Source organism: Puma concolor, chromosome E1 (genome assembly GCF_028749965.1).
Source record: "Puma concolor isolate L17-30 chromosome E1, mPumCon1.1.hap2, whole genome shotgun sequence".
Taxonomy (NCBI): domain Eukaryota; kingdom Metazoa; phylum Chordata; class Mammalia; order Carnivora; family Felidae; genus Puma; species Puma concolor.
In genome coordinates, this window is record NC_141680.1 from 36121585 (window position 1) to 36142632 (window position 21048).

The following is a 21048-nucleotide window of genomic DNA, read 5'->3' on the forward strand; positions in this document are numbered from 1 at the left end:
ACAACACAGAGCCTGCTTGGGATTCTCTCTCTCCTCTCTCTCTGCCCTTCCCCTGCTCGCTAGCCCTCTCTCTCAAAAATAAATAAACATCAAAAAAAATTTTTTTTTAAATAATTTCAAAAACATTTTTTATTTGGTTATTTTCTGTGTTCCACTTCTATGCTGTGTCTGGTGGGGAGCATTATGGAGATAATAAGCAAAATGATAGGACATTTAGCGGGCTTCAAAGGTAGTGGGGAGATGAGAGTCATAAAAGGAAGAGATTGAGAAAGGATCATTTCTAGTAGATTTTTTTAAGTTTATTTTGAGAGAGAGAGAGAGAGAGAGAGAGAGAGAGCACAAGTGGGGGAGGGGCAGAGAGCGAGAGTCCCAAGCAGGCTTTGTGCTATCAGTGCAGCACCTGCCAGGGGCCTCAAATTCACAAACCACGAGATATGATCTGAGCCAAAGCCAAGAACCGGACACTTAACTGACTAAGCCATCTAGGGCCCCTGATAGAAGATTCTTAACAGGAAGGCAGAAGCAAGGAAGTATAGTAGGGACTGAAGCAATGAAAAACCCTAGTGAAGGTAAGGTATTAGTGGCAGATACTGGAGAGAAATCTCACTGAAAGGGGCACCTGGCTGCCTTAGTCAGAAGAGTGGCAACTATTTGTCTCAGGATCATGAGTTCGACCCCCACATTGGGTGTAGAGATTACTTAAAATTTTGGGGAAGCCTGAGTGGCTCAGTCAGTTAAGTGTCTGACTCTTGATTTCAGCTCAGGTTGTGATCTCATGATTCATGGGTTCAAGCCCTATGTTGTGCTCTCCGCTGACAGTGCAGAGCCTGCTTGGGATTCTCTCTCTCTCTCTCTCTCTCTCTCTCTCTCTCTCTCTCTCTCTTTCTGCTGCTCCCTCACTCATATTCGCTCGTGCTTGCTTTCAAAAATAAATAAATAAACTTTTATAAAACTTTATAAAAAAAGACATGGAGAAAGGGAGAGAAAGAATCTTAAGTATCTTAAGTTAACTGCATGCCCAGCACAGAGCCCTTTGCAGGACTCCCATCTCATGACCCTGAGATCATCACCTGAGCCAAAATCAAGAGTCAAATGGTTAACCAACTGAGCCACCCAGGTGCCCCCCAAAAAAACACTTCAAAAAAAAAAAGAAAGAAAGAAATCTCATTGAGATGCACAGTAAAAGCTACATGGGAATAAAAACCCAAAAGCAGCCATGGTAGTGTTTCTTATTCTGAACAGTTCTGCGCTCAGCTGTTCTTTGCTGCTTAGAACATGGAAGACTTAAGCTAATATTAGTTTTCAAATATCTATGTGAAAGTTCATGTTTATTTAGAAAAGTTCTTAAAATTTTGTAGGAGAAAAGAAAACTTTCAAGATGATGTTATTTTTTCTCTAAGTTTACTTATTTATTTTGAGAGAGAGAGAGAACAGGGGAGGGGCAGACAGAGAGGGAGAAAGAACAATCCCAGGAAGGCTCTGTGCTGCACGCAGAACCCAACATGGGGCTCAATCTCTCCGTGAGATTGTGACCTGAGCCAAAACCAAGAGACCGTTAACTCACTTGAACCACCCAGGTGCTCCAAATGATACGTTAGTTTTATGTCATTTCACATTTTCTCATAAATAAAAGATTTGAGCATTGTAATATATCTAAATTTATTTTTTTTCAGCAGCAGTCTCCATGGAAGGCTTCAGCTGGGGTAACTACATCAACAGCAATAGCTTTATAGCAGCTCCAGTTACCTGCTTTAAACATGTGAGTATGGAATTTCTCACCTTGTACTGAAATGCATTGTCATTGTTTAAATCTGAAGGTACAGCAACACCTAAGCATCTTACCTTTAGAAGATCTTTTTTTTTATACATTGTCATAAAAGTGCTAATTTTTAAATGATACTTATTAGTACCTAGAAATAACTTGTAGAAATTGTACAAGTAAACGCGTCCTACAAAGAAATTACAATTTGAAATTATTTGAATAGGGAAAAGTACTAGTCTCCTCCAATTTTCATATTAAGTTGAACCATATCCAGTGCTGGTTTTGTTGTATATCATGTGTATTGGCAATGTCACGTGGTTCAGTGTAACACAAAGCATCCATCATGCATGTGACCTAAATCTTTGTGGTCTGACCTGATAATTCAGAAAGGGAGGGATCTTTCTTCCAGTTATGTTTTGTCCTCAAGGGTAAAATCAGAAAAACAAAAAAAGAACTATTAGAAACATAGTATTGTGGCTGGAATACATGATATATCATGGAAACCCCTTTGCAGGATATTCTTTTTAGCAAGTAGATTCTTAGAGAGTATATGTTGTAATTCAGAAGTATGTTAAAAATTTTATCTGACAGTAGGTTCGTTCCTTTTGATCCTCTTCCTTTTTATTCAATTATTTGTGATTCTCTCCCATACGTTTTTGTACCTTTCTACAAGTTTAATTTATATTTAAAGGTTCTATCTGCTACTGACTATGTACAAAAAGAAAAGAGAATTTGGAAAATGAATGAATGAAATTTTGTTTATACTAAACATTTTGTTAAGTTAGCACTTTACTTTTAAATAACAGCATGTGGACAAGTGACCTTGAGTTCTTGCTGTGGAAACCCAAGTGAATTTTAATTTGTTCACGGCCAATAAAGGATCTTGATCAAGCCTGAGCTAATGAAATCAGTGGTAGAAATATAAAATAAAGCTCGAGTTCATTAATTTGCTAGTTTTCTTTCCTGAAAGCATAAGTGTTCAGCCCTTATGTGGTGGCATGCTGACCCTCTGAACCAAGCTAAGTAGAATCTTAGATACTTTTATCGTGGTGTAAAGTAGATAATTTGCTTTACATAATGTGGATAGTAGTGTCACTTTGTGAAATACATTACATACGTGGCAACAGCAACATTAAAGAGAATAGCAAAACAAATGTTTAACTCTTCTCTCTGTATTTCTTTCTGCTTTTCAGAAGCTCAAAATCAGATTAAGTTCTGTTATAATAACTCTTTTATCCCAAATACCTAGAACCTTTGCTGTCTCTTTCTGAATAGTCTTTATCTCTTTTCCTATCTTTAATATTTCGGTTTTTTCCTGTTTTGCTGTCATAAACCATGTAAAGCTGTGTTAATGTAAGTAGTCAAGGTATTTTTTTAAAAGCATATTTTATTTCATGCCCATGTCTTTGAATAATATTATATTAAAGTTCCTTATAAGAAAATCTCCTTTATAATAACAAAATTGATTTTGTTTTCAACTTTGCTGTTAAGATTAAAATGTTCCATCATATAGGTTAGAGCAGCTAGCCTTCACTGTATTATTAATGATACCATGCAGGCTCCTGTCTCTAGCTCAGAAGTAAAGCATCTGTCACCCATTGTCTTCTTATTCCACTTGTCTTTCTTTACTGCCTTTTTCTCACCAAGTAGAAAAGCAACTAATACTGGTAATTTATGAGTGTATTTTAGTACAAATGACTTTGCTTTATTGCCTTAACCAGCATCTTCACTTGAAGCCATTTGGTTTATGTCAGACCTCATGCTACAGTTGATTTTATCCTTTAGAGCTGACGCTTCCTGGTTCTTCCCCAGAATAGTTTTCTAGGGGCGCCTGGGTGGCTCAGTCGGTTAAACATCCTGCTTCGGCTCAGATCATGATCTCATGGTTCTTGAGTTAAAGCCCCGCGTCAGGCTCTGTGCTGACAGCTGGGAGCCTGGAGCCTGCTTCTGAATCTGTGACTCCCTCTCTCTCTCTGCCCTTCCCCCTGCTCACATTCTGTCTCTGTCTCTCAAAAAATAAATAAATATTAGGAAAAAAAAATAGTTTTCTAGATCTCCAAGGAGAGTCACTGGCTTTGGCTTTAGAAAGTCTGTTGCCAGGAGCTGCTGGGAACACAAGGCCCTGCCTTTTTTCATCCGCCTTCTAATCTGCTAAGACTCAAACCGCCCACCCAAACACTGGTTCATCAGTAGGGCCCACTTCCTCCAGACTCTGCATCTGCCTTATCCCCAACTGAAGCACAGGTTGGGGGCCTTTTCCTGCTCCTAGAAGATTCTTTTTCAAACATAATTTCACTTGGCACCTGGGTGGCTCAGTCGGCAAAGCATCTGACTCTTGATTTCGGCACAGGTCACGACCTCAGAGTTGTTGAGATTGAGCCCCAAGCTGATCTCAGCATGGAGCCTGCTTAGGATTCTCTCTCTCTTCCCCCCTCTCTCTGCCCCTCCCCAACGTGCACTCACATGCGCGCGTGCGCGCGCTTTCTCTCTCTCTCTCTCTCTCTCTCAAAAATAAATAAATCAACTTAAAAAATAATTTTAAGAAACCTCCAATGTGTAACATGGAAGCAGAGCTGTTCTGAATGAACCAAGAATTGGGGGTGGGAGCAGTGTCAGGGCCCTGACTACCTTGCTTCGCTAACACAACCCACCCTCATCTGGAGTAAGGATCACAGGTAAACAAACACTTTATATTTTCTGGCACTTAAGTATGATTGTGATTTGTTCTAAAATCACAGGATTTCAAGAGAGGAATTCTCTTTTCCACTGTCTTTCAGCTTCTGAGAACGAAGTTTCTGCAAAGTATAGCATAGGACTGGGTCCTCTTTGGTAATTGCTGTAATTATGCAGTGGTTTATATTCAGTCCCTCACAGCGATGTTTGGCATTTTTTATAATTAGCAATGGAAGTTGAGTCTCAACTGTTATAAATATGTCTACTAATAATATCTTTCATTTTGTCTAGGTGAAAGTTTGGTAGTTGTGAGACTTTTTCTTTTTTTTTAAGCTTCAGAATTACTGCTCTTTTCCCTTAGTCTAGGTAGGATAAGAGGAAGCTGCACCCCTCGGTCTAGCAAGAGTGGGATGGGGTGGCCAGAGCCTTGGCCCCTGATCCTGGGCTCTCCCCTTCCGTGGCAGTCTCTGAGGTTGGAAACCACTGAATTATGTAATAACGCTTTTAATTAATCGTAAATCATGTCGCAACACTGTAAAATGTCTTAAAAATCATCTAGCTTATCTGATTCATCTCTTGTTGTAAATGAAACTCTTGCTACTTTTTTCAGTAGCTGGATTATAATTTCAGTGTGGGGGTTTAACCTGCTTTTCCTAATGCAAAGTATTTTGTTTTTTTAATGTGGTTTTGAATTAAGCCCTTATAGGAAAACCACTTTTCTTATAGTTTGTCTTTTACTCACACACTACTGCCACATAATATTTCTGACCCCAGATATGCAGGTTTTCCACACATCAAGCAGTTCTCTTACACCAGCTGGGTATCTGAAATTCAGCTCACTTCTGATGTGGTCTACCTGGAGTTCATCACACCCTCAAGTTAAGGGCTCAGTCCCACGAGATTACCCCCACTTCAGATACCAGTCAAAAGTTTTAGGTTGTTACCTGTGCTTCTGACCAACTAGCTCTAAATCAGCGTTCCCATGACCTGCTCCTTGGGTTCAGTAATTTCAGCCATTCAGTAGAATGGCTCACAGCACCCAGGAAAACAAATACTTACTATTTGCCCATTTATTACACAGGTTGTAATAAAGGATACAGGTGAACAGCCAGATGAAAAGATACGTAAGTCGAGGTTGTGAGAAGGGACCTAGAGCCTCCATACCCTCTCTGGGCGTATCTGTCTCCCAGCACTGCCAGGTGCTCACCAACTCGGAAGCTCTCTGAATCCCATATACAGATTTCTCTTGCCATCTAAAAGTCGACTTAATGCCTCTTTACTTTTACGAAAGGCCTGCGTTAGTACGTTTTTTCACTAAGAACGAAATCAGAAAAGGATTTTTGCTTTTAGGGAATGTTACTGCTTCCTCACATTATGCCTCTTCAGCTTTTTTAAGGTTATAGTTATGGTTTTATCTACTTTTAGATGGCAGGGGAAGCCTGTATTTTGAGATTCTGATGAACGCTTCATCGTACAGGCATGATCAATCATGAAGTCAGTCTCCAGACCCTCTCCTGGAGGATGGGGACTGGGGCTGAAAGTTGTAAGCTTCTACTCCTAGCCCGGTCTTTCTAGTGACCGGCCCACATCCTGAGGCCATCTAGGAGCCTACCCAGAGTCTCCTCATTAGAACAAAAGATGCTTCTATCACTCAGGAAATTCCAAAGGATTTAGGAGCTCTTTGTCGGGATCCAGGGTCAGAGACCAAACGTGAGAACATAAGGTGCTCGTGGTGCCCTTACCACTTAGGAAGTTACAAAGGTTTTAAGAGCTCTGTGCCAGGAACCAGGGGCAGAGACTGATATACAGATACGTATTTCCTACCTTTGTTTCCTACTGGTTCACAGCTCCTAAAAGCAGTATCTGTATCTATCCTAACTGTGGAAAAACCCAAAACGGTACTGCAGCACCACATGCCAGTTAGGTACATGGCATTAATGAAATTCAAGGTGATTTTCTTCTAGTAATTTGTGTTTGAAACCAAGAGAGCCTCCGGTTGGTCACTGTGTATGTACAACATTGAGCTTTAAAGCATTCTTAATTTTTTAAAGACTGTAGTCTAAGATTGAAGCAGTGCTGTTTCCCATTATCTGCCTTATAAAATCAAGTAACACATTCCTTTCCTAGACACTACAGCACAAGCCAAAATGCACTAATCCCAAGTGGTCGTGAAACATATACATCACAGTCCTTCAGACACATATTCACAGACTTAAGATTTCTTTCGTTTGATACCCGGACTGTGTACTCTGGTGTCTTGTTGACTCCTTACTAAGACCAAAAATCATCCTACATTTTTCTCCCTTGAAAATAGTTGCAGTTTTGATTTTTTTAATAAAAGGTCCTTTGTACACATACATGGAATCACTTTAAACCTGAGCTTACTATGCTTTTTCATCCTGCCTCCACAGATATTCCTGCTATTACTTACATGTTCTATTCTAATCCTCTGGCGCCTGACCCGTGTGCCAGGTGTTTTGAGAAGACAAGTTTGTTTCTTCACACTTCTTTGCAATATACATCACAAGCATATTTTTGTATTTTAAGGTCAAAAACGAAAGTCCTTCGTTTGTGTATGAACAGCAACGGTAGTTTTTCTTTACTGTAAAACTCATAATCCACTTCTCAACTTCTCAAGTATGTGTTTATTGGTTAAAATAATCCATTTCAAGTAAAATTATTTTTGACTTTTTTCCCTGGCCTTGACTATGCATACCCAGGACTTCCCTGAAAGTTGGAGACCAGTATTCGTGTCCGTTTTAACTGAAGTTAGAGTCTTCAGTATGTCACCCGGGATCGCAGAATTTCTTCCTACTGGAAATCAAACTTCAATGTGTTCCCAGTACTTGTTAGCGCTCCATCTGATTTAGCTGTCGTGGGTGTTGCCATGAAGTAGAGTTTCTGCAGGAAAGCAGGGGGCTCTAGTATTATAAAATTCACCTGTTTTTTATGTTTTAAAGAAAGCCTAAAGAATCTAGATTATTTTAATTTTGCTCTGTTTTCTAAAGTGGCTCTTGTTTTTCTGTTGGGATCTCCCGGTTCTTAAACAGTATTGGTTTAATAATTTTTTTTAAGTTGTGGACTGTTTTATGCCTTTCAGATTAGTAGTCACTGCTTTCTACCCCTTTTTACACACTCATAGCATTCTCCCATTCTTAACCTTCTACCCCACGCATCCCACTTTCCTTTTATACTCTTGGCACCCTTCCCTCAGCTGCTGCCACCACCTCATAGAGTAGATTCTGGTCTCAAATCAAAAGGTGAGTGGACTTTCTGGAGAAAGAAGGAACAATTTTTTTCCTGTTTCGACCTCCTACCAGTTCCAGCCAAGTAGCATTTAGGAGTTCTAATTTCCTTCCAGTTAATTTCCAGTAATGTTTTCTCCCCTTTTTGGCTAAACAGTATTTCATCTTTCTGTACTAGATGAACTTTAATAATCACATGCCTGTTAGTCTTAAGATGTTTCAGTGGTGGCTTTTTGTACATTTGCCATATCATCCATCAGTGGGATAGATTCTTTCTTGGTTACTTACGTGCAATTTCAGGGCTAACGTCTGCCCACTTGTTGAAGTTTGTGGGCGGTTATCAAAGTAGGTTGGCAGTTCTGTGGAGGGAAATTGTATTTCTGCCATAAAACATCATACATGGGCAGTGTATCAGCCCTCTGAGAGTCTAAATACTAGCCATCTGGGCTGTTGGCCTATCTGGGAATGTTCTTGAAGTGTAGAAAATAAAACTTCCCGCTCCGTTGTTTTTTGATAGACAACAGTCAGGTGTAGGTTATCATTCATTTGTGCTGGGGAGCCCTCAGCATGTGGATTTGGCCATGTCCTGCAGGACCTGATGACAGCTTACCTTGCAGGGAAGGAGAGTCGCTCCCAGATAGCCCTCACGAGTGGCCCTGGAGCAGGAAGTGGTGAAGCAGATCTTCCTGATTTGGGAGGAGCCTGAGGTGGACCTCTCGTCCTGAGTCTGGAAGGTAAATTTGTTGTTACCTGTAAATTATGGTTCTGCTAGTTCATGCTATGCCAATCCAGACTTTCAGAGGTATCCCTCCTGCCAGCAAGAGAAGACAGATGACTTGGATGAAGATGGCTGTCAAGCCCTGGGTCATTTAGTCTTCCACACTTAAGAATATTCATTTTAAACAAAAGGGCAGATATATCTATGAAATTACCTTATCATATCAACACATTGAGCACACACTATGTAGTAGTAACTATGGTGCTCTTTTTTGTTCTTGTTTCTTCGTTTTTTGTTTCTCAGAGTGAACCATATGGATTGGTTTAAGAGGGCCTAGCAGAACCACAACCTTACAGGCAAGAACAAATGTCACTTTCTGCTACTTTCTCCTATACCAATCCAGACTGTAGGGACAAAAACATAATATCCCCCAATAAAGTGAATATTAACCTTTTTTTTTTAAGTGAGCAATATATTGACACTTCATCTTCTTTAATAAAATGTAACTAAAAGTTATTTTCTCCAAACAATTGTTAAGGCTGAGAAAAAAAAAAAAGTTGGTATGACATTGTCATATCTAGCTCGAAGAGGAGTGCTGTATGCCAAATTCACTTAACAGTGTGCCAACCTCACCCCCAGCTTATCGGCATAACCATGCTTCTTTCTTCTCAACAAAAACTAAACCCATTCCACAAGATTTGGCAGCCAAACAAAGAGGGATTGATACCCTACCTTAATTTAGTGCATACATTTAGCTGCATCTATCTGCTCTAATTGGTTCTTCCTCACAGAAATGAATACATGGTCTTGGTGTTACTATATCTTAGCTTAATCCACGTTACCTATCATCCTTCCAGCCTCTCCTTTTCTGATCGTATCTGCTGGCAATAGGGATGGCCCTACAGTCTAGAATGATATAGGGGGAGATAGCAGAACCTGAAGAGTCCAGTCTTTCAGTTCAAAAACAGCAGCAAGAGGTAGTCGTATTGGATGTATTGTTTTATTTTTGCACGGCTCAGGGAGATAGTTTACATGTACTCTTCCAGAATCACAAATATTTGAGGTAGGCCACTGTCTCCAAGTTACTAAGGTATATTCATTGCTTGCTACTTAAAGTAACCACCATAATTTGATTCTGTCTTTGGTTTCCAGACTTACTCTAGTTCAGTATTAATTTGACCTTTTCTTCCTCTCCTTCAGAAACGTCAGAACTATTGAGAGGATAGGGGTTGAGTACTGTTTTAGGCTAATCCTCCTATTGGGTTGGCATCTACCAAAGTATAAGAAGCCTTGCATGGAAGACATTTGCCCACTGTTCAAATTGGCTAGATCGTGTAACTCGTAGATGTCTTTGTTTAGTCATCTTTGAGCTCTGAAGCCGTTTTGTCTTTTCCTGATTTGTTCATATTATCAGGTCTTTTATAACCTCACCCAGTCCTTTTCTCTGTGTTCAGGGTTCTAAGTTATATTTAATGAGGAGCCAATTATCAAGGCCACAGAGACTATTTAATATTATCAGCATTTATGTTCCTAAATTCACTTATTTGACTTAATTAGCTATTGCATAAACTTCAAATAATTGTAAATGGCCTCAAGTTGTAAGGATTAAAATGTAATGGAAATTATAATTTGGGAACATGGTAGATTTGGGAAAGTCTCTTCATGATGCTCTTTTAATCAGTTTCCTGAGTCCCCATCATAACCATGTAGTGTGGAGGCTAATGATTACCAGTTCTAACACTGAAAGTTTCCTCTTGTTTGTAGTAATTCCTGCATGAGAAATTTAGAAATAATAAGTTACTTGACAATTTACCACGGTATGCAGCTCCAAAAACTCTTCAACTCCACCTTTTTTAATAACTTTAGCCAATGTTTTTGCCATATCTGTTTTAACAGACTCTATTTCTATTTTATGAATTTAACTTAAGTTGAAAATATAGATAAGTTTTGTTTCTCCTGTTAATAGAAACCACATGCTGATCGGAATTATTTTTCTTTCTGCTCGTTAGCCAGATCCTTTAAAATTAGAGGTTGAGGTAAAGTGCATTCATTGAGTGTATATTAAAAATAACAAGTTTCTTAAATCGGCTTTATCCTGTGAAATCTGTTGAGTTTGTGATTCAGCTTTTATAAAAATTGCTGTTCAAGTCTTATATTAGAACAGTATTGGATTTTGAAGTTAATGTGGATCTATTTTAATATATGTGAATTCTCTTCATCTTGAGCTTGCCCCTGACACTGGCTTTTTCCCAATAGAATTCTGTGAAAAGGGAAATAACAATTATATTTTTAGAGAAAAATGAATGAATTAAATGGCATTTTTAATTTAATATTTCCGTTATTGATGGTAATGCTTATTTTAAATAACGTGTTTTAGGCTTTATGTTAATAAGATGATAATTGAATAATTTTTATATGACAGGCACCTATGGGGACCTGCTGGGGTGATATCTCAGAAAATGTGAGAGTAGAAGTTCCCAATACAGACTGCAGCCTACCTACCAAAGTCTTCTGGATTGCTGGAATTGTAAAATTAGCAGGTGAAAGCACATGTAATAATTTACCCGAAAATGCCAATTATATCTGTAACTTTTAAGAAAGCGTATTTGTAAATTTTGCAATTGTTGCCACATAAATAATAAATATGATAACAGGGCAGAGGTTAGCAAAAAAAATTTTTTTTCTATAAAAGCCAGGTGGTAAATATTTTTAGCTTTGTGGGCAGTACAATCTCTGTCACAGTTACTCCGCCGTGCAGTTGTAGCATGAAAGCAGCCATAGCGATACATAAATGAATAGGCGTGGCTGTGAGCTGGTGACACTTTATTTATGAGCACTGAAATTTGAATTTTATAGAACTGTCATGTATCAAGACATGCAACCATTTAAAAACGTAAAACCAATAAAAGTAAAAATGTAAAACCATTCTTAGGTGGCAGAGTGTAAAACACATCAGAGACAGTAGACCAGATCTGTGGGCCAACCTCTGGTATAGGGAAATACTTTGAAAGGTAACAAAAACCTGAAGTGCTAAGAAAAGTGGTAATGTCCATAACCCAAAAGTAAACTAGTGTTGATAATTTCATACATCTTAGGATCTTTTTCTTCACCCCCACTGCTTTCCATGTACCCTAGTCCTTGTTACCCTCTGGCTCATCACGTAATGCATTAGGTATCTACTGTGTTAGACATGATGCACAGTGATGTACAGAAGTGTAAAACCTAGTTTATTCCATGACCTGATATCTGCCAAACGCGGACTACCTTTATGATGAGGTGCTCAGTGAGTGGTGCGGTGGGGCACTTGTAGCACTTTATGGCAGGCAGGGGTGTGGGGGTGCACAGCCATTCAAAAGATAAGAAGTTGTCCTTAAATTAGTGAGCAATATCTCATGCATCCTACTTTTCCTATTTCTCTCCAGCCATTCTCCCCCAAACACCCTGCCCACTGCTCACTATGTACTGCTGACAGCCTTGATCTACTAAACATGATCTTCTGTTTTTCTGCTCGAGCACTTCTGATGGCTTCTTTGTCCTTAAAGGATCAAGATGGTTGGCATTTACAGTTATTGATGAGTTGCACCATAGACTACTAGCCAGATTTTTGGTTGCTCCCCACCATAAATGCTGTCTATGTCCCGATGAGGCTAGTACTCTCCCTCCTCCCTCATAGAACACATTGTCACCTCTGTGCCTTTGCACATAACATATTACCCAGTTCAATTCCCACCTTTCCCTTGAAACATTCCCCCGGCTGTTTAAGCCTTCTCTAAATCTTGCATTATTCTCTATACTATAATTTAAAACAACATAATCTTTCTGTTCTAGATGTTTAAGCTAGTTGCATTTAAATAGCTCTAAAGATCAATGCGTTTAATATCCAAGAATTATTTCTACCTTCCATCTCCAATTTTACATTTCTGTTTTATCTCATTGCACCACGTATCTTATTTTAAGCCACTTTAATGACGTTTTAGAATCAAGCCTGATGTTAATCATGAACTAGAGCTCGGCAGCAGTTGGCAACTCATGAATTATGTTGTAAATTGTTGAATTTTGAAACTAAAGGTTTAATGCTATAAATTTTCTCCATGGATCTTAACACGTGAAAATGCTGCTGAACTGAGCTCCCTGCCTAGAATATAAGTTTGTTGGGCCTTTTTATTCCCCTGAAGGCCTTAAATTAAACTGTAATGTTGCCAACAGAAGGTTTATTAAATTATAAATAGGATATATCATACACTTTTTGTTCTTCTTAAGAAATAAGTCATTTCACATACTTTCTTTGGTGTTTATTGAACTTTTTTACTTAGTATTTTCACATTTTGTTTCCAGATAAATAGGACAGAAAAATTTGGGCTCTTGAGGTAGCCACATCCAAATCATCCCAAAATAATTGGTCATCTAATCAGCTGGACAAAGCAGTTTCTTTGAAATGACTTCAACTGGATTTCTATGATGTCTTGACAAGATTTTCCTAACTTAACCATAACCTTTTTTCGTTTATTTTCAAAACTACACATTCAAGTAGGACTTTCCCACCCTTGTTTTCACTAAGAATTTATTTTCTAGAAAATTTAAGAAACTATGGGTAAAATTGAACTCAATATTTAAGGGGGGAAGCCATGTCTGAAAACAGTTAAACTACTGGCATTGTACCTCACCTGGGGACTTGTTAGAAATGCGTGTTCTCAGACTTACCCAAGATCGACTCACTCAGAATCTCTGGGGGTAGGGCCCAGCCCTCCGTGTGTTAACACGCCCTGCACATGATTCTGTTGCAGGTGCACCCTGACATTTGACACCCACAACCAGCGGCTGTGTCCTGTTTGATCCCATTCCATTTTTCTTACTGTGTGGTGATTGATTTGTTGGTTTCAGGTTACAATGCCCTTTTAAGATATGAAGGATTTGAAAATGACTCTGGGCTGGACTTCTGGTGCAATATCTGTGGTTCTGACATCCATCCCGTTGGTTGGTGTGCAGCCAGTGGCAAACCCCTCGTCCCTCCCAGAAGTAGGTGGCCTATTTACCCTCACTGTCATTGAAATATATGTACTTTATTGCAGTGTCACACGTAGTAACATTCAAGTGATACAGAAATTAAAGTAATCATTTTTGGTTTTAAGTAACTTCTCTGATGGCAAAACATGCTCGTTTTCTTTATTTTTGTGACTTTTCTTCATAACCTTAATGCTCTGAATTGCAGGGGAAAATTGTTATTTTTTTAAAAATAGTTTATGAAGCAATTCTGCTCTTTGCTAAAGTGTAACTGGTTATTTCTTTTGTTTTAGCTATTCAGCATAAGTATACAAACTGGAAAGCTTTTCTAGTGAAACGACTTACTGGTGCCAAAACACTTCCTCCCGATTTCTCACAGAAGGTAAAGACAGGATCTTAGAAAGGACTGAAGTGTCAATTGAGAGCTCTGAAAAGGAATAGCCTAGAAGTTTTTAAAGGAATTGTTTTCATTTAGTGAGCCAGATGATCTAGTTAAATATCGAGTGCACTCAGTATTTTTAATGGTACAAAATTGAAATCAGTTGTAGAGTTCTGTCATGAATTCCGAACAGTTTTTGTCTGCTTTTGTTTAAGGTTTCAGAGAGTATGCAGTATCCTTTCAAACCTTGCATGAGAGTAGAAGTGGTTGACAAGAGGCATTTGTGTCGCACACGAGTGGCAGTGGTGGAAAGTGTCATCGGAGGAAGATTAAGACTAGTGTACGAAGAAAGTGAAGACAGAACAGATGACTTCTGGTGCCATATGCACAGCCCGTTAATCCATCATATTGGTTGGTCTCGAAGCATAGGCCATCGATTCAAAAGATCTGGTAAGCACCTGTCACAAGCCCGCCTATTGAAAACATCATTGAGGCTGAATTGTACTACCGTGGTTATCTTTCTTTACAGAATAGAAAAGATCCGAAATAGCATTCTAATTGTCTGGGCTGCTTATTCTACCTTAATTAGGGGATGTTCACACCAGAATATGAGTGTCCCGGCTAACTCCTTTATATTCCTTCCATTTGTTCTCAATTAAAATATAATGCACTTTTGGTCACAACTACATTTTGTTCTCTTCTACTTTTCTTATCCAGCCCATTTGGAAGATCCAAAGGTAGCCTTTCCATTTGCATTCAGTTTTAATCAAAATAGCAAAATTATATGTGGTTAGACCTAATACTGAACACATTAAAACATACTTCTGAAGCTGTGATTCCCTCACTAGGGAATTGCAAGCATTCTAATTGGCTGAGCGTATTTCATAGCACATGTACTCTGAAGAGAGCATTCTATTAAAGAATTATTTTTCACCATAAATGTAGAAGGCATGTATTTCTGCCATGTTTTAGAATATACATACCTTGTGAGTTTGAAACCTTCAAAGAAACGTGGTTTTTGGTCTTCTCACAAATGCTGACAGATTAGTATGTAACTTTTCCTTGTAGATATTACAAAGAAACAGGATGGACATTTTGATACACCACCACATTTATTTGCTAAGGTAAGAAGTTTTTATAAGAACCCTCATTTGTAAATTAGGTTTGAAAGAGGGTTGTGGGTTTTTTCCTAACATTATGGAAATCACAATTACATTTGTTCACTTAAAAGGATTAAGACCTTGTGATCCATAGGTGTCACAACTATTGATGATAATTATTCTTAAATTCTGTCCATTTGCCTGAACTCTCTCTATCCTCCGACGGAGGTTTGAGTTACAATACTAGGTAGGTAGGAGAAGGCATTTGGTTTTTTCATCTGGTAAACATTTTCAAAGTGGTAATATTTATTATTAAAATGATAACATTTGTAACAGCCGATGTGCTTTCATGTAATTCTTTAGGTAAAAGAAGTAGACCAGAGTGGGGAATGGTTCAAGGAAGGAATGAAATTGGAAGCTATAGACCCATTAAATCTTTCCACAATATGTGTCGCGACTATTAGAAAGGTAAGACAATAGGTTTTAAAGTATAGAAATGTAGTTGTAAGAACTGGGTTTAAGGTAATAGGGGAAGGAGGCCCTTAACATACTCACTTTGACATAAAATGTATGTATCTGGATCTTCACTGGGGAGAGGGTTGGTAGTAATTTTGAAATAAATTTCAGTTCTCTTATCAGTGGTTCTCTTTCTACGTAGCTTGTTGTCAAGATTGTCATCTTGAGTCTGCTGCCTCTAGTTCTTGAAATATGTATCCTGAGTTAGAGGAAGAATATTTATTTAAATTACTTCTGGTCAAAGCTAGTCCAACACAGAATTGCAACAAGGCCAAATTTATCTTCACTTTACTGTTTTTCCCTTTGTGCCTTTTTTCTTCTTTTGGTAGTACTTTATTTCTTCTTTTTTTCTCTCTTCTGAAGCTGCGTTTATGAAAAGGTCTAGAAGAGTGGTTCTCAGTTCTCCGTAGGCATCAGAACACCCTGGGAAACTTAAAAAAATACAGGTGACCAGACTTCTTAAAGGCCTACCCCACCCTGTTCCGATTTCATCAGTCTGGTGGGGGGCCCTTGCATTGGCATTTTTTAAAAGTCCCCAGGTAATTCTCCAGTTCCGCCATGGTTAAGAACCACTGATCCAGAGTCTACCTATATAAGGGTGGAGCTTAAATTGTGATTTGCATTTCAGCACAGTTTAAAGCCTTGAGCCAAAAGAATTAAAACCAGTTATGGTTGCTGCCATGTCCCAGGCACTTGAGCTCAAGGTCACACAGCTAGACAAAACCGGCTCCAAGTTTTTGTTCTTCCTCTTTACCTGACCCAGTGATCAGAGTCACCTGGTATGATTTCAAACATAGATTTCCAAGACCTACTCCAGACCTACTCGATCGGAATCACAAGAAGTATTACACAGGATAATGTATTTGTTTTAAAAATGATAAAGTTGTCTAAGTGATTCTGACAGTCAGGTTTGGGAACCAGTCCATTATGCCATGCTCTGTTCCATGAAATGAGAATGAAGCGTCCAGTGAGTAGAGCGTCAGACTTCGTTCAGGAATTACTTAGTTCATGCTTGCCACACTAGGTTTGGTTTGGACTCTAAATAAAAAGCTTACAGTCTTGTAGAACAAGGTAAGATACATAAAACTAAGTTTGATACAGGATTGACTATGACTTAAATGTACACAGTACTGTTGGGATTCACATAAAAGGGCACATTGTCTCAGAGGAATCAGGGAAAGCTCTATAGAAGGGAGGCTATTTGAAAACTTCACCTTGTAGGTTGGGAAAAACAGCCCAGCAGAGATGCAGGGAGGAAACTGTTGTGGAAAGAGAATGTGCACAAAAGCATCGAGATAGGAAAGCACAGGCCAGGTTTAGGAAGAGACTGAGTCATTCGTACAGTACACATCAAACAAGTCATACTGAGTATGGTGGTCAAGGCTTTTCTTTCATCAGGAACAGAGACCCATGCAAGTTAGCTCTAAGAAAGTTACCCTAAGGACATGGCAGTCTCACAGACAGACATGCAAGGACACAGGGACAAGAACTGGAAAGCTGTAAACCTGGTGTTATTCTCGGGGCTTCTTTGTCCCATCTCTTCCCTGCTCTGAGTCTCTGCCATTTTCCTTCACTCTTGTGATTGGTGTTCCTCTCACTCTGTCTCCCTGTGTGGCTGCTAGCTCCATCCTGTATCACAGCCTTTCAGGTCCAGTTCTGACCCATGACTTGACAATAGCCTCTGTGTCTGTTAATGGTAATTACTGAGAGAGATTCTAGCTGAGCCCAGCCTTTGGCTTCGTCCCCTAAAGGTTAGATACTAGCCCCCAGCCCAGTCAGCTGTATTTGGAAAAAGAAGCCGTGCTGAATGGAGGTAGCTCTTGCCAAAGATATAGGCAAAGCTGTTAAGCTGCAAGAGGAAGTTATTATACACATCCACTATAGTAGAAACCACTAGAAAAAAGGCACTTGGGGGCAGAGACTAAAAGATGATTTAGAACCAGGCATGCAGGCTTTGAATACTCGGTCAGGCCATCTGAGCTTTCTCTGGTGAACAGGTGAGTTGGAGAAGCTTTCTGGCGTGAATAGAGGTCATAACACAGGAAAGTTAAACTGTGTAAGAGGAGAAATGTCCGAAAAGGAAGCCTGAAAGCAGTGATCTCAAACAGTGCAGTGGAGACAGAATTCATGGCACAGAGAGGAACTAACATTAAGGGGAGTTGTGGGGTCTGGTGCTTGCTTACCTCTGAAGGTGACTTTGATAGCCTGCATGGACTCTGAGAGGGCGTGTGCAGCACTCAGGGAAAAGGCAGGACTGAGACCCTGCGAGGGAGACAAACTCCTGACTTCAATGGAGGAATTGTGGGTGTAGAGGTCAGTTATTGAAGCACTGGGTGTGGGTGATATCAGCAAAACAGAGAGAAAAGGGCTAATATCACAAATGTAAGGATTGGATGTGAAAGGACACTACCAAAAGAAGCATCACCAATCAGAAGAGGTGAGAAGGTCGGGCAGTAGACTGTAATGTAATGAGAGTCTGGGAAAAAACGTCACAGAAAGTTGAGAGTAGTCAGTGGATATCAGATATTTCAGGGAGGCTGAGGTTTGAGGAGGATAAGTGTTGGGAGAAAGGCTCTGGATTTGACAAACTAGGTCACTAGTGAAATTTGGCATTTCAGCAGGATCAGGACAGAAATCAGACTGCAAAGAGTTACATAGTATAAACCTTGAAGTGGGTCTCTGGGTGAAGTATATAGGAGTTCACTGTGCTATTTTTGTACCTTTTCTGTAAGTGTGAACAGTTTCAAAATTAAATATTTTTCAATATTTTTAATGTAATGAAAATTGGGAGACGTTAGATTATACAAGATAGTGTTTTTGGAGCCAGGTACCAGTGGTAATGGTACAAGATGGAAAAGTTATTTTGTGGGGTGGGGTACTACCTCTTAAAATAGTCAGGGGGTTGGGGCGCCTGGGTGGCTTGGTCGGTTAAGCGTCCGACTTCGGCTCAGGTCATGATCTCGCGGTCCGTGAGTTCGAGCCCCGCGTCGGGCTCTGTGCAGACAGCTCAGAGCCTGGAGCCTGTTTCGGATTCTGTGTCTCCCTCTCTCTCTGCCCCTCCCCGGTTCATGCTTTGTCTCTCTCTGTCTCAAAAATAAATAAAGGTTAAAAAAAATTTTTTTTTTTAAAAATAAAAAAATAAATAAAATAAAATAGTCAGGGGTGCCAAAGAAGGAATATGGGGACCCTTGCACGGGGTGGCCTTTGTTTCTGTCGTACGGGAGCGTGGGTATCTGTAGCATAGGAGAGGGAAAGTGAAAGCTTGATGAAGGTAGAAAAGGTTTGGAAAAACTCCTCTGCGAAATCAGAAGGAAAGGAGGAGAGTTACCGAGTAGGACTCAGAGCCGCGCTGAGACTAGACGGTTAAATCGGAGAGGAGCACTCAGCCCTGTTTCATGGGCCACAGCAGCCAATTCCTCAGCCATCCGCAAAGGCACTGCTTTTCCTACACCTCTGAGGTCACTCTGTGTAACCCTGCTTTGGTTGCTGGTGCACACTGCAGTCCGCATAGGTTCTTACCGTTCAAGTTGCTAGCGTAATTCAGTGAGGAGACCGTTATGGGGTAGATTTTCATTTCTTGTAGAATGTCACTTAAAGAATCACTTTTACAATAGTGGTGTCAAATTTCAAATACTTGAAATTCTCTTAATTTGAAAGGTGCTGGCTGACGGATTCCTGATGATTGGGATCGATGGCTCAGAAGCAGCAGATGGATCTGACTGGTTCTGTTATCACGCAACCTCCCCTTCTATTTTCCCTGTTGGTTTCTGTGAAATTAACATGATTGAACTTACTCCACCTAGAGGTATTTCATCCTAATATGAACGCTGGGTCTTTATCCTTGCCTTCTTTTTACGTGGTATCTATTTACATCATTTAACACAGCCCTGGGTTTTTTTTTTTGCTGTGTGGACATATTACATGTGTTCCTATATGCAAACATACATACACATAACAAGAGCTGTGGGGTGCTTTACACACATATAAAGCACTATATTCTAGCTACCTTTGATAAATTATATTAGTATAGAATTTTTCCTGCGTATCTGTACATTTTGTAATATGAATTGGTATTCTCGAGCCCTGTGGAGATGGTGATGTAGGTTATGGCATACATAAACGTTTTTTAAAAATAGATACAGGCTAAAGCCTGTGAGGGAAAGCAAGTTTCCATCTTTAGAATACCATGTGGCTTTTTTTTTTTTTTTAAAGGCATACCCTTAAATAGCTCTCAAGTCTTAACTAGTGACTTTCCTAATTTCAGTATCTGAGCGTTGGGTTTTTCTCTTCAGAAAAGAAGGGGGGGAAAACTAAAAACAGAGGCCTATAAAATAGCGTTTGCCCAGCAGAAAAATATCACTGTGACATATGAAATGCTAGACTATCCTAAGCGTAGGATTACAAAAGCAAAAGTTTCTAATTCTTCTGGTAGACAGGAGAGAGACACTCTTGCATTGGGTAAGTAGGTGCACCTGTGTCTGTCTAGAAAAAGAAGAAATCCTTATAACATGGAGGAATTATTGCATTAAATAATGTGAGTGCAAGAGTTAAAATTTATTATATAATCTAAAATCCCGAGATTTTAGTGTGTACTGAGTTAACCTTTTATATCTACGTTTTAATATGATGGTAATTTTAAATGAACTGCCAGTTAAATCAGGTGTGTTTTTTCAGGTTACACAAAACTTCCTTTTAAATGGTTTGACTACCTCAGGGAAACTGGCTCCATTGCAGCACCAGTAAAACTATTTAATAAGGTAAATTTAAATAATGGCATAATTATGTGGAATTTTTTTGATGCCTCACGAATGCAGATCATTGTTGGTCAAAATGTGTTTGCTTGATATTAGAACTTCTTAATGGAGATTAGTATAAACAGAACAATATATTTTCTTTACCTAGGAAATGAAGCTTGTTTTCAAACTTTGCTTCATTTTTAATCTGAGTAAAACAGAAATTAATACATTTCCTGACTAGTTCTGAAATGCTTCACCTTCACATGCTTTAATAATTAAAGAAGAATTTGCGAATTTTTTTGGTTTAAATTAGGTTATTTGGATCCGTCGCTGCTTTTGTTTCTTAGTGATGGTGGACTCGGGCGTACTTCTTCTCACCAGTGTTCCTGTTGTGCTTCTCCATGTCAGGATGTTCCAAATCACGGATTTCGTGTAGGAATGAAATTAGAAGCAGTAGATCTCATGGAGCCACGGTTAATATGTGTAGCCACAGTCACTCGAATTATTCATCGTCTCTTGAGGATACATTTTGATGGATGGGAAGAAGAGTATGATCAGTGGGTAGACTGTGAGTCCCCTGACCTCTATCCTGTAGGGTGGTGTCAATTAACTGGATATCAGCTACAGCCTCCAGCATCACAGTGTAAGTTGGTATACAGAAAAGGTGTCCTTTTGTAAAAATCAGCAATTCTCCAGAGGACTATTTCACATAAATCATCTTGTGAGCTCACAGGACAAGAATATTCCTTTATCTGATTGGTTGCCAGGTAAGATCTTAAGATTCACCAACAATATCCCAGAATCAGACCAGTGTGAACTCAGTAGTCGGTTACATGATGACTGTAGAGACACGACAGTAAGAGCACCCACCAAATTAGACTTGTCTTAACGCGTTTGAAAGTATAAGCTAAAATTTAT

The 21048-nt window shown here is 39.3% G+C and overlaps 1 protein-coding gene across 15 annotated transcripts in view; it reads left to right on the forward strand.

The window, feature by feature from the left end:
• Window positions 1-21048, forward strand: part of MBTD1 (mbt domain containing 1) — a 71403-nt gene that overhangs the window by 37720 nt on the left and 12635 nt on the right. For 11 of the 15 annotated variants that reach the window (XM_086686939.1, XM_086686941.1, XM_086686940.1 and 8 more), the window contains 10 exons: window positions 1674-1759; window positions 10821-10938; window positions 13280-13414; window positions 13693-13781; window positions 13994-14228; window positions 14847-14902; window positions 15242-15346; window positions 19052-19199; window positions 20069-20151; window positions 20539-20773. In XM_086686939.1, the coding sequence (XP_086543065.1) occupies window positions 1674-1759; window positions 10821-10938; window positions 13280-13414; window positions 13693-13781; window positions 13994-14228; window positions 14847-14902; window positions 15242-15346; window positions 19052-19199; window positions 20069-20151; window positions 20539-20773 (1290 nt within the window). Of the gene's footprint in view, window positions 1-1673; window positions 1760-10820; window positions 10939-13279; window positions 13415-13692; window positions 13782-13993; window positions 14229-14846; window positions 14903-15241; window positions 15347-19051; window positions 19200-20068; window positions 20152-20538; window positions 20898-21048 lie in introns of all 15 variants that reach the window. The other 4 variants (XM_086686932.1, XM_086686934.1, XM_025917158.2 and 1 more) reach the window with 2 other exon arrangements.